Source organism: Saccopteryx leptura, chromosome 11 (genome assembly GCF_036850995.1).
Source record: "Saccopteryx leptura isolate mSacLep1 chromosome 11, mSacLep1_pri_phased_curated, whole genome shotgun sequence".
In the NCBI taxonomy this organism is placed as follows: Eukaryota; Metazoa; Chordata; class Mammalia; order Chiroptera; family Emballonuridae; genus Saccopteryx; species Saccopteryx leptura.
The window spans coordinates 71,522,540-71,539,567 of NC_089513.1; the positions used below are offsets into that span (position 1 = coordinate 71,522,540).

At 49.0% G+C, this 17,028-nt stretch overlaps 1 protein-coding gene across 1 annotated transcript in view; it reads left to right on the forward strand.

Moving 5' to 3' along the window:
• The first annotated feature begins 1,002 nt into the window (after positions 1-1,002).
• Positions 1,003-17,028, forward strand: part of VAV3 (vav guanine nucleotide exchange factor 3) — a 315,966-nt gene continuing 299,940 nt past the window's right edge. Inside the window, exon 1 of the mRNA XM_066352215.1 lies at positions 1,003-1,502. Coding sequence (XP_066208312.1) covers positions 1,299-1,502 — 204 coding nt within the window. The 5' untranslated portion in view covers positions 1,003-1,298. The remainder of the gene's footprint in view (positions 1,503-17,028) is intronic.

Here is a 17,028-nt window from a genome sequence, read left to right on the forward strand (position 1 = left end):
AGAACAGCAAAGAGTTCCATGTGCCAATATCTTGCCATAAATAATTTAAACACTATCTTTAGTTTTGAGGGGCAGTGTTAGAAGGGGCAGCGTTAGGAATGCCCCCACGCCCCTAAGAGTTAAAAATGCAAATACGCTTTTTCAGGCAGCGCACGCACGACTCCTGGAGACTTGTTCCAACTTTCGCTAAGGGTCCCAAGGCTTAGCCTGACCTGTGCTGCGGGGAACTGATGCTAATTACTCTCCAGCCCCGTCCCAGGTCACCGACGCATGCGCAGCGTGGCCGCCGTGCTCTGTAGGCGTTCCGCAGGCCTATTTCTCTCCAGCAGGTTTTGTGCTGTCAGCACAAGGGCCAGAACCGTGACCGTGAGCAGCTCTGAGCCAGAGTAGGGAGATGGAAACCGTCTCTAAGTGAAAAATCACCTCGCTTCCAAATAGACTTGGACGCGCACGCGCGCGCGCGCACGTACACACACACACACACACACACACACACACACACACACACACACACACGTTTAAGGTGCCAAAACATCCATACGTGCAACTAACTTGGAGGAAGAGCGACTACGTGCTGGGAGAGAATTTAGGGACTAGAACAGGGAGGAGAGCGGGGTGCCCAGCTTTCAAACTTTCAGCGCAGCGCCCTCCAGGTGCTCTGCACCCCGCTGGCATGCCTTTGGGGAGTCCGGTTGCCCGGATCTCTCCTTTGCTCCTCCCAGATCCTTTTACAAAAACCGCACCCGCCGTTTGGGGGTGCCCAGTAGGAAGCCCACCCTATCGGAGTGTTTAGCCACACTGTCCCCGAACCGTGAAGCCGGCCGAGAGACAAGCCCCGGACGACCGCGGCTGTGAAGCTCCACACCCCCGAGGGCTGCTGGTGGGCGGAGGCACGGGGACGCCCCCTCCCGCCCCCGCCGCCGCAGCGCCGACCCCGGGACGGGCGGCGCGCGCTCCCACCCGCGCCTCTGGGGACTCGCAGACGGCGGCGAGACGGGCGGCGCGCTGGGCATGCTCAGTCGCGGGGCGCCGGGCTCGCGAGTCGGAAGCCTGTGCGCGGCCGCCGCCGCCGCGGAGCCGGCCGGGGCGCACGGAGAGCGCGCGGCACTCGCTGCAGTGGTGGCCGGGCAGCGGCAGACGCGGAGCTGCGAGCGAGCCGAGCCCCGCGCGGGGGCCCCTCGCACCCTCGCAGGGAAGGGGCCGGCCGCGGCTGGCGTCGGCGGGGCGCGCAGGGACCGCGGCGGCGGCAGCACCCTCGCAGCCTGCCCCGGCCGGGCCGCGTCCCGGCGCCGTCGGGCATGGAGCCGTGGAGGCAGTGCGCCCAGTGGCTCATCCACTGCAAGGTGCTGCCCGCCAGCCACCGGGTGACCTGGGAGTCGGCGCAGGTGTTCGACCTGGCGCAGACCCTCCGTGATGGAGTCCTTCTCTGCCAGCTGCTTAACAACCTGCGGGCGCGCTCCATCAACCTCAAGGAGATCAACCTGAGGCCGCAGATGTCCCAGGTGAGGGGGCCGGGCGGGCGCTTCAGCCTCCAGCCGGCATCTCCCATTAATCACCCAGCTAATTTCTTTGTGTGGATGCAAACAACTAAGTGCGCCCGGCTTGCCCTGCCTGCCAACCCTCTGCCTTGGGGGCCACTTCGGCTGTTTCGTGCCTCAGCTGAGAATGGCTTAGCTCTTTAGCTGAACACTAAAGCCTCGCGTCCGGAGGTGGTGGGAGGGTTTCGGAAAGGCTCTCAGTGAGGCGGGAAACAGTACTGGGTTAGGGTGCCCTTTACCTACTTTTGTGCGTGCGCGTGTGTGTATGTGTGTGTGTGTGTGTGCGCGTGCACACACAACAAAAGGAATCCGAGCCAGCTCTGTTATAATAACGAAGGAGTGGGGTGAACCGAGACGATGGGAGTGATTTTGCTTTTAGTCTGTCCTTTGGCTTTGCGTTTCGTCCCCATGTTTTCTTGAAAGAGGAACCATGACTTCAGCGAGGACTCTAGGAAGTGGAGGGCGTTCCGGGTACCGTTATCTAGACTGGGATGACCCTGGGCACAGGGACAGGGGGGGAACGCCACACAGCGGCGCACCGGGAGCCCCCTGCGCGCGTGGCCCGCTGGCAAGCTAGGTGCTTGTGTTTACAGCTCTTGTTGAGCCATGTGAGAAGGAGTCCAGCCTCGCTCAGCAGCGACAGGAAACGAGAAGTTACGCTTGAGATTCCGCTTTCCTTCATTCGGGGCTTGCTCCGGTGGTGTGGTGCATGCTTGGCTCCCGCGGTGGGAGCCTTGCCTGGAAGTGCCTCGCGGGGTGGGTGGGTAGAGAAACTGGGGTGGTGGGCAACTCGGGAAGACGGTGCACCCTAGAGTCAACTCAAAAGTTTCACAGCTCATAGAGTAGTACTTTCGGGTCCTATCAGAAAGTTTTTGAGCAGAAATCTGTTAAACCCGATTCAGCACATCGATTTTCTCTTTCACTATGTAAAAAACCACTTTCAATTTAGAAGGGAGGGGAAAGAGTCCCTTCCAGGACACATTTGAGCGCTAGTCTGAATGATATGGAGCCTCAGCTACTTAGTAACCAGAGCAGTGACTTTGTATACTTTACTGATTATGTATTCATCTCTTCTTCTTGATGTCAGTGTTTTCTCAGGGTCCCTCTGCATCTGAAATTCCACGCCCTTTGCCTGTCTGCCTTCAACCTGCTGGTTAGCAGTCCCCCCAAAAGGACAGGCTTGTAAGTGAGCTCAGAAGAGAGCCATATGTGCTTAGAAGTGAGCTCAGAAGGGAGATTATCCTCTCCCCTAATCCTGAGCGGTGACTGCTAACTCCATGGACCCCCCTATTGAGTTGTCTCTATTCTGGATACCCTGCCCAGGGTGTTAGCAGACATTTCCATGAAGCCGGGAGCTGTGTTGGCAATAGAGTTCTGTAGGGAGCTGCAGCTGTTGACCCAGCCCACAAATTCCCATTCTCCTCCTGGCCTTAGCCTCGGGGCGCAGAGTGGGTCAGGACGCCATGGCACACCTGCAGGAAGAACACAGTACTGTGGGCACTTCCTGAAGCTTCAGTGTCCTGGAACCCTCGGCAGTTGTTGGATAAGTTGTTCTCACTAATCAGCTTTTCTGGATAGCTGAGGACCTCTTTCTCTCTTTCTCTCTTTAACCTTTTAACTCTTATTCAAATATTAACAATCACTGAAAATCTTTTCAAATGTGTTTTTGCTCTTTCTTTTCTTTGTAGCATTTATTAGATGTTATTCAACCCTTTTGATGACTAAGGATCATCGTGATGAGTATCATTATAAGAATTCTCTTCCTTACTGGAGGTACCATAGTGAACACAGCAGGATTCTTGCCCTAAAGGAATCATTACTGTGCTATCAGATAAACCACCAGGTTATAATGAGCTAACCAACCAAATGACCTTAGGCTGTTGTGCTTTTGGGAACTTAAATCTGCCTAATCCTGAGTTTTTCCTGGTTCCAGATTCAGTGCAGTTTCCTTTGAAGTGTCCTGTAAGTGAGAACTCTGCCCAAAAGTGAACCCTGGAAGGCTGGTACCTGAATATGGTGGTCTGTCTTCTTCTTGGTTCTTGGCCACGTTGCAGAGTGATAAGGTTTCTAAACAGCTGAGAGCTGGACAGTTTGTTTTATACAAGTTGTCATTAAATCCTTAAGTGAGACTTATGAAATGGTTTCATTAAATCAGTTGACATATTTAACATGCCTGCAGGTGTCCAGCATGTACTATGTGACTTAATAAATATTCACTGTAGCAAAATTACTTGAAACATGTTCCCTTTGTTATTGTCATATTAAGGGTAATAGGTTACAATAAAAATTTTAGAACACTTGCAAGGCCTACAAACATTTTTTTTTGGGGGGGAATGATAATTTCTTAATATTTCTGCCTTTAACTACTCATGTATTTTTCTTGGTAAAGATTCTAGATGCTCTGGTTATAAGGTTCTTACTTCATCAGCTCTGTTCAAACTCCATAGTGAATGACCTAGAAACTCTGACCGGTGTCCCCGCAGACTTACCTTCTGAATTGAGAGATGTCATATTTACTTGTGACATCTTGTGGCTTTTGCCGTGTCTAAGAGCCATTCTGTTCACTATTCAGGTTCCACTGACGCTGTTAATTTGAAACGGACACAGAGCACATGATCCTCTAAGCCAGGAACTACCTGGAAGCTCGCGCTTTCTAGGTTTGCGGTATTTGAGACTGTTATCAGCAGATGTTGGCAAATGAGATTTTAGTTTATCGATGTTTTGCTCGAGCCGTTGGGGACTGCCCACGTGTTAAGGGGTCGAGAGGTGAGAACCTGGAAAGGCGTTGAGAGGGAAAAGGCCAGGAGCTAGGAGGGAAGCCACTAAAATGTCGTTCCAGAAACCCAAGTGAATAAAAGGTTTGTAGAAGGAGTGATCAGAGGTGTCAGATGCTGCCAGAGGATGAAGCAAAACAAGAATTGAGGGTGGAATATTGTCTTCAGCAAGATAAGGTTCTTCGGTGACCTTGACAGGAATGGGCTTGGTGTGCGATGGTCAGACACCCGATTGGAGAAGAGAGGCCAGGAGGAAAGGGTTGAGACACCAAGCATAGGCATCTCTGTGGGAGTAGTTTTGCTGTAAATAGAGCAGAAAAATGAGGTTGTGGCTAGCAGGAGAAAAGGGATTAAGAAAGGGTTATTTTCTTATCGCATAGAACGGTTATTTTATACCTATTAAAACAGCTCTTTTAGATTGAGACAAACTGTATCACATGGCACTCTCATCTATATGTGTATGTGTGAGAAAAATAAACGTGTGTGTATAAAAAATATAAAAGTGAAAGCAATTTACTGTTTCTAAAACTTCTTTTCACTCAGATCACTAGTCTTCTGAATACCATTTCCTCTCAGTGTCATTGATTTCCATTGACTGTGTTTTTCTCACATAATATTTTATTTTGAGTACCAAGGGCTGGTAATGCAGCATTTCTAAAAGAATACACTAGTACTTTCCCCAAGATTTCCTTCCAAGCTGGAGTTAGGTTTTGATGCTGTTACTATTTAAAAAAAAAACGTTAGAGAACTTTATTTCTGTTATACATAAGTGTACATAGTTTAAAAAATTATGATTATATTAGTTTTAGCATTTAAGTCGTACATTCCAAATATACGTCTGTACTCCCTGCCCCTCAAACAAGGTGGTGCCACGTGAAGATTGTTGGGTTGTAATGAGGGGAGGAAAAAAGGCTGTGATTGTCCGAAAAGAGGACGGTGCCTGGTTATACTGCTAGTCAGTTCAGAGTGATGTCAGTGTTTAGCTTTTCTCCTCTGAAGTTGGTTAGCTATTTGCCATTGTTAGATTATTCTTTTGGATAATCGGTATATATCATATATCTTTTTTTGTGTGGATGACATTAACTAGATATGCAGCAATCTTTTTTTTTTTTTTTTTTTGTATTTTTCTGAAGCTGGAAACGGGGAGAGACAGTCAGACAGACTCCCGCATGCGCCCGACCGGATCCAACCGGCACGCCCACCACGGGGCGACGCTCTGCCCACCAGGGGGCGATGCTCTGCCCCTCCGGGGCGTCGCTCTGTCGCAACCAGAGCCACTCTAGTGCCTGGGGCAGAGGCCAAGGAGCCATCCCCAGCGCCCGGGCCATCTTTGCTCCAATGGAGCCTTGGCTGCGGGAGGGGAAGAGAGAGACAGAGAGGAAGGAGAGGGGGAGGGGTGGAGAAGCAGATGGGCGCCCCTCCTGTGTGCCCTGGCCGGGAATCGAACCCGGGACTTCCGCACGCCAGGCCGACGCTCTACCACTGAGCCAACCGGCCAGGGTGCAGCAATCTTTTAAAAAATTTACTTCTCAATTACAGATTACATTCAGTATTCTGTTGTATTAGTTTCATGTGTTCGGCGTAGTGGTTAGACAGCCGTGTACTTTACAAAGTGGCCCTCCCCCGATATCTCCAGTACCCGCCTGGCACCGTACACAGTTACGACATTAATGACTACATTCCCTGTGCTGTACTGTACATCCTGGTGACTATTTTCTAACTACCAATCTGTACATCATAACCCCTTTACCATTTCCACCCCGTTCCCCGACCCCCCTTCCCTCTGGCAACCTTCAGTCCTCTCTGAGTCTCTTTCTGTTTTGTTTATATTGCTCTTTGGAGTACACGTTTAAGTGAAATCATACGATATTTGTATTTCTCGGTGTGATTTATTTCACTTAGCACAATACCTTCTAGGTTCATCCATGCTGTTACAAATGGTAAGATTTCTTTTATTTTTTTTTCTTCAAGATTTCATTCTTTTTTATGACCGAATGATATTCCACTGGATATATATATCACAGCTTCTTTATCCATTTGTGTATTGACTGGCACTTGGGTAGCTTCCATATCTCCTGCCAGCAGAATTTTAAACTTGACACCGATCACGATCTTTTCATGGGAAGTAGTTAAGGGGTGTTAAGGCATTCTAAGTACTTGTTCTGTGTGCATCCTTGAGGCCAACCTGAGCTCTCCAGGAACCAGAGCCCAGGATAACGGGTGGAAGTCCTGAAACTTGATTGGTGAGGTATAGTCCCATGGCTGCCAGGATGAAGAAGAAAATGAGAAAGTGTCCTTTTCTTCTTTAAGATGGTGAAAATTATATCGTGTCTGTAGTGCAAATGGGGATGACCCAATATAGATCACAGATTTTCTAATTTTTGAATGCAACAGATTCTTTTAAAAATTAATATTCTGGGACCATTGGAATTGCCTTTTCCTTTCCCCCTGAAACTTGCCTTAACTCTCACCACACCGCACCCTTCTCTTTCTCTTACACCTCTTACTTTTCCTTCTCGGTTTCCTTTGCTGGCTCCTCTTTTCTCTAAGCGTTCTTTAAAACTTTTAGAGTTTTCTCCTTCACTCTCTTCCATATTCTCTTCCCTGTAGCATCTCATGATACCAGTGTAATGAGCTCTTCCTACCTCAGCAGACCCCAAATTCCTACTGACAGCCTCTCTCTGCCAGGTGTCCCCCAGCCCCCTCGTTACAGTCACTGCGTGGATGGAGGGATGAGGGTCACGTGACCAGGCTTCACTGTGGAGAGCTCACCGTAGCCAAGTGGAAGGTGAACTTGATCGGGCCTAGGGAAGGCCACTGCAGGAGTCAGGGGCGGGCAAGACAGCGAGCGCCGGGTGAGGCAGGGTGGGATGGAGGGACAGGCAGGAACAAAACGGGTGAAAGGTAACGAAGACTCAGGACGGACAAGACTTTGGTGTCCCCTTTGACCCATGAGAGCAGAACGTCTATAGGAAGAGCCCCAGGTTTCAGGCTCGAGTGACTTTGCGGGGTCGGGGCTGGGGTGGGGGGTATAGCGGAGGGCCAGATTTCAGAGAGAGGGAGCAGGGTCAGTTTTGGATGTGGAGTTTGAAGTTGTTTACCGTGACCTCCCATAGTCTCAGTTTCACGCACCCCATTCTTTCTGGTTTATCCTACTGATACCCTATTCTACTGATCCAGTGATCGCTTCAAGTCCTGGTCCTTCTTCCCCCTCCACACCGCCTTCATCTCTTCATTTCCTCTTCTTTCTGGTTTATCCTACTGATACCCTATTCTACTGATCCAGTGATCGCTTCAAGTCCTGGTCCTTCTTCCCCCTCCACACCGCCTTCATCTCTTCATTTCCTCCTACTCAGCTCAACCACCGCAGGCATTGTAGCTACTTCCGGCTTCCCTTGCTCTGTGATGCTCGTTTGGGTCAACTACAGACCTGGTTAAGTCCAGCTCTCTGCTTACTCCCTGCAACGTGGCTGCTGAGCCTGGTGGAGGAAATCCCATACATGCTGACTCTTCTCACTTGAAATTCATGATCCCTAACCGACCCAGCCATCTGATTAGCGTGTTCTCTAGACTGGCTGTGCTCAGCGTATGGGCTGGGGACTCCGGGCAGGGCCTGAGATGGCTGTTAGGAGTCTCGCAAGGCCATAAACCCTTTTTAATAATATGAAGACATCATTTGCTGCTTCTCACTCGCCTTTTCTCGCGGTGGAAGGTGGAGTTCTCCAAAGGCTGTGGGCTGCTGCCCGTGTCACTGCTGTGATTGACAGTGGATTAGGTGCTTGTGCATATTTGGAAGATTTCTCTGCTTCTATGCTAAGTGTTGATTGATATAAACCCCATCAACTGCTGAAGTTTCTTAATAATTATTAAGAGTACGGGTTCGATTCCCGGCCAGGGCACACAGGAGAAGCGCCCATCTGCTTCTCCACCCCTCCCCCTCTCCTTCCTCTCTGTCTCTCTCTTCCCCTCTCACAGCCAAGGCTCCATTGGAGCAAAGATGGCCCGGGCGCTGGGGATGGCTCTGTGGCCTCTGCCTCAGGTGCTAGAGTGGCTCTGGTCGCAACATGGAGATGCCCCCGGAGGGGCAGATTATCGCCCCCTGGTGGGCAGAGCGTCGCCCCATGGTGGGCGTGCCGGGTGGATCCCGGTCAGGCGCATGCGGGAGTCTGTCTGACTGTCTCTCCCCGTTTCCAGCTTCAGAAAAATGAAAAAAAAAAAAATAATAAATAATTATTAGAGTAGAACAGGCTCCTGAGTCCAAAAGGTTTGAGGACTGCCCTAGACCATTCACCTTCTGACTCGCCCAGAAGACTGCATGGTACCTTTTCTCTTCTTCACCTCCGTCTCCACTCTTTCTCCCAGCTGGTGACCTTGCTTCCTATTCTGCCGAGAAGGCAGACAGTCAGTCAGGGGACAGCCCCACCGTCCTGCGTCTGTGCCGGTCGACGGTGCCTTCTCTCCTGGTCTGTGGGGGAATGCTCACAGCTCCTTGCGAAGCCCAGTGGCTCCTTCACTCTCTCCCTGTGCGTCCCGCCCTCTCACATCTCTGCTGGAACCCCCCATGTGCGTGCACAATGTTGTAAGTCCCCTCATCTGATTCAGGAAATGTTTTCAAGGTAGAGTCACAGAGACTCGCCGAGCACTGGCTGTGATTATTGGATGTGATGGAGAGGGAGCCCTAAGGCTCACTGGAACTACCAGGGCAGGTGTCAGTCACCCCCTTTTAACTGTTTCATGGAGCCCGGTGGACCACGAGATACAGTGCAGACTCCTTAGCAAGCATGCAAAGGCCTCGTGGTCTGGGCCTGCTGCACTCTCAAAGCTCTGCTCCACTCTGTGCTCCTGACCTCTCTGTGGCTCCTCAAATGAACTGTGCCGTTAAAAGTCTCTGGACCACTGCATGTGCCCATTTCTCTGCTTGAAATAGCCCTTCTCATTCATCCAGTTGAAGACTTGGTTCAAGGGTCACCCTTGCAGCGAGGGGCCCCGGACTCCTCCCTGAGGTGTGGCTGGTGAGAGGCTGCTTTGTGCAGCGCTGTCTGTGCACGTAGGTGGAGCTCCGCCTTCCCGGCCCTGTTCGGGCATTTTCCCTTATCTGCCTGCCTTCCGGGCTGCGACCTGCCCGAGGCCGCCCTAGGCTTCCGTGTTTATACACGTCTCTAAACACCGACACAGGGACTCATTCATAAAACCCATACGTCACTAGGCATGCTGAATTCACTGACAATGGGCTGAGAATGATGACTTTTTTTTTTACTACCTTTTCAAACATATCTATATAAATTTTAATAATAAGATGTGTTAAGCACCGTGCTATTAAAAACAACAACAACAAACCGCGTCTGTTCACTGAGTGCCATTACTAATAATAACATGACTACAACACTCAGCACCAGAGTGACTTTCACAAAGTGACCCAACCTGTCTGCATCTCAGCTTCCCATCTCCAAGGAGGCGTGATAGAAGAACCGAGCTTCAAGAGTGCTTGTGAGCCCCGGATGAATGAATGAGCCTTGTGACTGGCACATATGAAGGCTCCATGCGTGGGCACTGTTTATACTAGAGTTATTCCCACGGCTCCCGCCGAAACAGACAAGGTAGTGCGTTCACGCCGAGCGCGCGTTGTCTCCCCGTCACGTGCCTTGAGGGGGGCGCTGTTACGGATCCCCGTGCGGTGGGTACTCCCCCAGGCTACCGGAAGGTTACCTGTGCTAACAAGCAGCTCTCCGCGGAGCCAAGGTTGGAATCTGAACTGTGTTCTCATCAGCAAGGCTCCTGCACACCTGAAGGCGAAGTGCAGTGAAAGTTTTTTTCCACTCTTGCGACGTTCCCTCGGAGAATGTTCTGGCTGGTTCTGCGGCTACTGATAACAGCACCTCCGTACTAGTCAGACATTAGGAAATGATTTTGATCCAGGCAGGGTATTGAATGTATCAACAGGATGATTTTATACAGATCATACTGTTCTGTGTAAAATGGGAGGTAGACCTTTGACAGCTATGTGATGGCGACAGGAAATGAAATAAAAAATTGAGACAAACTACTGAGAAGAAAGGACAAAATGAGTGTAGCTGGTCCTTTTGGCCTTTTAATGCTGTGGTGACAGCATTAAATGCCCTGTGACAGCTGACGTTTTTTTTTTTCCATTTAAAATTTTATTTTTCAATTATCATTTACATACAATATGATTTTGTAGTAGTTTTAGGTGCATAGCCTAGTGGTTAGATAATCACACACTTTACAAAGTGGTTCCCAATATTTCTAGTACCTGACACTATACAGTTATTACAATATATTTTTTGTGTGTGTGTGACAGAGAGAGGGACATAGAGAGGGACAGACCGACAGGAAGGGAGAGAGATGAGAAGCATCAATTCTTCGTTGCGGCACCTTGGTTGTTCGTTGATTGCTTTCTCATATGTGCCTTGACCGGGGGGCTACAGCAGACCAAGTGACCCCTTGCTCAATCCAGCAATCTTGGGCTCAAGCTGGTGCTTGAGATGAGCCCGTGCTTAAGCTAGAGACCTTGGGGTTTCGAACCTGCATCCCAGTCCGATGCTCTATCCACTGCGCCACCACTTGGTCAGGCAAGTTATTACAATACTATTGACTATCTTTCCTACGCTGTACTTTACATCCCTGGGACTATTTTGTGACTACCGACTGCACTTCTTAATTCCATCACCTTTTTCACCTAGTCCTTCAACTGTACCCTTCCCCCAACCCCAACACTACCCATCAGTCTGATCTCGGTGTCTGTGAGTCTGTTTCTATTGTGTTTGTTGCTTTTAGTACATCCTTACTTAACATCATTGATCCGTTCTGTGACCTTAAGCGAAATGACATGTAACGAAACCAGTACGGTAGGCTGATTGATATAAATGAGTGGGGTTCCCCCGGCACCTCATCCACCTTGTCTGAGGACCTGCTGTGTTGTTCTATTTCTTTCTTTTTCCCTGTTAACACAGACCCTGAGTGGTGTTCAGTCACAGGGCTACCTTCCGCCTCTCCAGAGCCTTGAGCATGTAGTGAGCATAGCACTGAATGGCCAAAAAAAAAAAAAAAAAAAAAAAGAAAAAAAAAAAAAAAAAAAAAAGAGTTCCTTTTATTTTTTTAAATGGAAAATCATTTTAGCGTTGTATTGTGTGCTGCTCTCTGCATGCGCTTTCAAAACCTGTGTTGCAAGAAGCGTAGTCAGCTTGCGAGTCGCTTGCTTCACAGGAAGTCAGCGGCATCTGCTGCTCACATGGGAGTGCTCTGAAGGGTCAATTAATATGGAATATTTAATGAAACACTCGGTCCCTACCTTCCATGCTTTTCAAAGTGCTTGTCCTAAAATAGACCTTGGACAGCTGGTCTGAATAAACGTGCACTGTGCCTCTGTGGCCGTGAATGTCAGGAGCCTTTCCCTGGGAGTACGGAGCGGCGTGGTGTTTGAGAAGGCACCCGGAGTCAGGAGACCCAGGCTCTGGTCCCAGCTCTGTCGCTAGCAGGTGACTTAGCAAATACCTGCTTCTCTTTGTCTCTGCCTTCCACACTTTAACAGCAGTAACAGCAGCACTTGCATATACAATAATATGCTAAGGAGCAGCACCATATATAAGTTCTGTCCATTTCTATCACAACAAGTTTCGACACGTAAGCACATATTTATTTGGCGCATGTGTGTCTCTCTATTTTTATCACTTAATGTATACATACTGACGTAGCAAATTAACTAAAACGAAGTTGATTCACGTTAGTCTTATGTGTGAAGCAATAGTTTACCCATGGCTACTGATAAAGTTCATTTACGCCACTGTAATTTTTACGAATTTCAACAAGGAAGAAATGCTACAGAAGCATGTCTGTCGCATCCACCATATTCCCCGGACTTAGCACCCTCCGACTATCACTTGTTTTTGTCCTTACAAAATTTTTTGAAGGGCAAAAAATTCAAAAATGAAGAAGCTATCAAACAAGCACTGGTTCAATTTTTCACATCAAAAGATAAAACAGTTTTTCAAAAATGGGATATACAAATTGCCCTCACGCTGGCAAGAAATCATTAATAATAATGGCAATTATATTATTTCATAAGGTTTATTGACAGTAAGAAAAATTTGTATTTTGTTTTATTCCAAAAACAGGCAGAACTTTCCGGTAGACCATATATATATTTACACATATTGCGATCTCACTTGGGAGGCATTGTGGTTCCATGCAGAGAGCTTTGGGACAAGGCAGAAATATTTGACTCCCAGCTTTGGCACTTGACCACTCGACCTTAGGGCAAGTTATTTTAGTTGCTGGGTCTTAGTATCCTCATAGAATAGGCAAGAAATAGTAAAACCTTTGCAGGATTGCGGCGAGAATTAAATCACATGTGTAAAATATGTGTATGTAGAAATGACACAAGATCTTATTTCCTTCTTCTTCCCCCACTTCCTCGATCCTCAGAAGTCTAAGAGGCAGGAAGAGCAGGATCTTATCACCATTCCACAGAGGAGGAAATTTTGATGTGCTCTGGCTAAAACGACTGTTCCCAAGGTCGCACAGACAGGAAATGGTGAGGACAGGACTTGAGTCCACTTGTCCTGACTTTCGGTTCAGCGAGGTTTCTCGTTCCTGCTACCAGGCTCCGTGGGTAGATGGTGAATCGAACAATCAATGGCTGGGAAGAGGCATGGACCAAGCCAGGCCCGCTCAGCGCCTGGATAATGACAGCATTTTATTCTGCACCGAAACTTACCGTATTTAACGTAGAAAGCTCTAAAACCAATGAAACCAGTTTTCACTTATTATCTGGTCTGATTTCTAGATCATGGATGATCTGCTTTTTGTTAATTTCATTACAGTTTCTGTTTGGTTCTGTTTTCATGGAAGTTGGTGGATAGGATCTGATTGAGTAATTTAATCCGTCTGTCTACTAGATGTTAGGTGTTGTAATAGATGCTGAGGATTGAAGGGCGAGAGAGTAAGACTCAACCTCTGACCCTGTGTTGCCCTACATGGCATGGATGTCACCCCCGACCTGCCCTTGTGAAAGGGAGACAGGGAGGGAGATTTGAGTTGGAGTGACTGGCTCGGCAAGTGTTTGGTTGGTGGGAAGTGATTTTTTCGGCTGCATCGTTAGTTTCCTATGTGCAGGGTATGACGTGTCACAACATGGATTGTGTGTGTGTGTGTGTGCGCGTGCCCACACGCATGGGTCAATGTGTTTCTCTCCTTCCCATGGACGTTTGCCCTGTACCTCCTGTGTGCAGGGCACCGAAGACATAAAGAGAAATCATAGGACCTTTCTTCTCTGGGGCGGCTGGGAGCCCGACTTGACCTTGGAGTTGGGCTTTTGCAGGAAGGCGGAAAGGAAGTAGGTCATCGGATGCTACAAGGCCAGTGCAGAACGGCAGGCCGCTGAGTGAGACAGATGGGACCAGGAAGAGGACAGAGTCGTGCGTGGTTACCGGAGAGGAAGAAGGTTCGAGAAAGAAAAGTGGGCGGGGAGACCGTGTGTGCGATGAAGGATGTGCAGAGACCTCCAGACCTCAGTCGTGTCCCCAGCCCGCCGTTCTGAGCGACGAGCCTTGATCGCGTCACTACTGGAATACGGCTGTACCATTTGCAACCGGCAGTGAAGATGTCACATCACATATCTTTGGGGGGTGGCCTGGAGCATCAGATGGTGGCTTAGTCTCTTGATTATCTTAAAAGTTGAGGGAACAGAGACTCTGAAGAGTGCCAGACTGCTTAATGGGCACCTGCAGTAGAGAGCAGAGGTGGCGGCCTGCCCTCTCTCTGTCCCTCTGACCCCCTGGCTGGCCGCCTCGCAACCCCTCACTCCTGCTGACCCGTCCTTAGCCTCCCTGTGCTCTTTAGTTGATGATAGCTCTTCCTTCCCTGGTCTGCTTGTTCTTGGATGCATATTCCTCAGTCCGTCTGATTCCGTGATCACCCTCTCCCCTGACAGCCCCAGTTCTCTTCACCTCTGGGGAGGGGGGACCAGTCACCCATCCCCGGGGCACCTCCCCCACAGGCACTCCTGCCTTTGCTCACGAGCTGAGCGCCGAAGAGAACTGTGGGAGAAGTCGGCACGCCCGGTGCCTGGCTCACCAACCTGCTTTGACGCCCAGCTTCACGGCCGTTCACACGGCTTTTATCCACCTCTGATGCTTCCTGTGGTCTCCTTCTCATTCCCCCGCTCACGCTCCAGCCCTTCGACCTGGACCCTCCGAGTCCCCACTGCTCCCCCAGTCCCTGCAGGTTGGCCCAGTCCTCGTCGTGACCACCCAGTCCTCCCGAATTTTGAGTTGACCTCAGTCTGTCCCTTCCACTCCCCATGATGGTTGGTGACCATGATTTGCTGTGACTAGAAGAAGCAACTCTCCCCAACTTTATGAGTTACGTGTGTATATTTTTTGCCTTCTGATTCCCAAGAGAGACTTTTGGGTGGTCTTGAAGGTAATAGGTAACACATGAGAATCCCAGAAAGGAGCAGGTGTTATGAAAACTCTGATTCTGAGAGGTGAGATCTCAGGACCGCCTTTTGCTTTGTGGTCGGCAGAGACCACTGGTGCACTTAAGTCAACACCCACCAACACACTAGAAGCCACCTCTTTCAGTTCCCAGCAGTGCCGAGGTCACCCTGGTGCGCTTCCCTCTCCCCTGCCAGCTCACAGGGTCTGCTCATTTTGCAAGCTTTTCTTGTGTGTGCACAGTTATCATTCAATTAGTGCAACTGTCCCTTAATCATGGACGCAGTGCCTGGCAGGGAAAGTGAGTCTGGAATAATTCTATCACTTATTGATAGGCCACAGTGTGGATCCAGCAGAAGGCTATTAAATTCCCTGGCGTTGGACCCTCACACAGAAGGAAGTTAGGAATTTAGGTCACAGCCAGTCACCCAAGACACGCTCGACTTTAGATTCTTTTTTTTTTTTTTTTTTTTTTGTATTTTTCTGAAGCTGGAAATGGGGAGAGACAGTCAGACAGACTCCCGCATGTGCCCGACCGAGATCCACCCGGCACGCCCACCAGGGGCGATGCTCTGCCCCTCCGGGGCGTCGCTCTATTGCGACCAGAGCCACTCTAGCGCCTGGGGCAGAGGCCGAGGAGCCATCCCCAGTGCCCGGGCCATCTTTGCTCCAATGGAGCCTCGGCTGCAGGAGGGGAAGAGAGAGACAGAGAGGAAGGAGAGGGGGAGGGGTGGAGAAGCAGATAGGCGCTTCTCCTGTGTGCCCTGGCCGGGAATTGAACCCGGGACTTCTGCACGCCAGGTCGATGCTCTACCACTGAGCCAACCGGCCAGGGCCTCGACTTCAGATTCTTTATGATGACAGAGAACTTGGAAATAGAAGCGTGCACTTGCCATAAATGATACTTGAGGAGTGTAGCAGTTCATCCTCAGTGAGGCGGAAGCAGGAGTGGAGGTCTCCAGAGCTCAGAATGAGCGTGAAAGATTTGGGTGCTTCCAGAGGTGTCTATCGTTGAAGGAGAGAATGCGACAGGGCTGCTGTTAGTATTAGTTTCTGTGGGTTCTGAAATGTGAAGCTAGACCCTTTGGGATCTTACAGTGGCTCTGCTAGTTAACTACTTACTGAATCCTTAATGTTTTTGAATACCTAGTTCCATTTACTTACTTAAGAGAAAAATAATAGGGCATTTTGTAAGGGCTCTAATTTTCCCCCTTCAATTTTTGATACGTGGCTCACCAGTCTCAGTGGTACATATACATTTATTTCTTACCTATCTACTAGCACTAAGCCCGTGATGGCGAACCTTTTTATAAAAACCGCCCACTTTTGCAGGGCTGGTCAACCTGGTCCCTCCCACCCACTAGTGGGCGTTCCAGCTTTCATGGTGAGCCAATCGTAGCACCTTTTGGTTGCTCTGCTACCGCCCACCATGAAAGCTGGAACGCCCACTAGTGGTTGGGAGGGACCAGGTTGACCAGCACTGCAAAAGTGGGCGGTTTTTATAAAAAGATTTGCCATCACGGCACTAGGCTATTTAGCATCCTTGTCCATTTGGTAACTATTTAGAGGCCTCCTGGGTTTTATATAAAATAAGCTAAGTAAAACAATGCAAAATAGTGATAAAGCTCTCCCTTCTCTACGGAAAAAGAGATAAAATAGATTTTTAAAATTCCATGCAAATGCAGTCAGCTAAACTTGATTTATGCTAACCATTCGAGAGTTCTCAGAGTCTGACTTCAAGCCTAAGGACTTGATTTACACACTTTCTAATAAACAGCATTATGGAGTAGAAAGCACACGTGCCTTGAGTCCACCAACCTGGCTTTGAATCCTAACTACACCTCTTATAATCCTGGATAATTTAGCAACTCTGAGCTTGGGTTTCTACATTTATTAAATGGCGAAAATAACACCTATTTACAGTGTTAGAAGGATTAAATTAACGGAAGTCAGAAGTCATACATATTTAATATTTGGCACTTGGAAGGTACTCAACATAGGTTCCCATTATTATTATTATTTTAAGGTTCAAGGAGATTACAGGTTACAAGTTAAAAAGAGAGCGAAGAGTTAAGTTGACAATAGTATAAACTATAAATCGTGGACACAAGAACTCAACAACTGTGCTAGTCGTGGACTGTGGTGAACGCAGCCAAAGTAACTCACATCCTGCACAAGGTTCTGTCTGGAGGAAGGACGGTCCTGTTCGAGTGGACGATGGTAGTAACTGATTTTTATCATGCAAAGAGTTAAACCATTATGGAG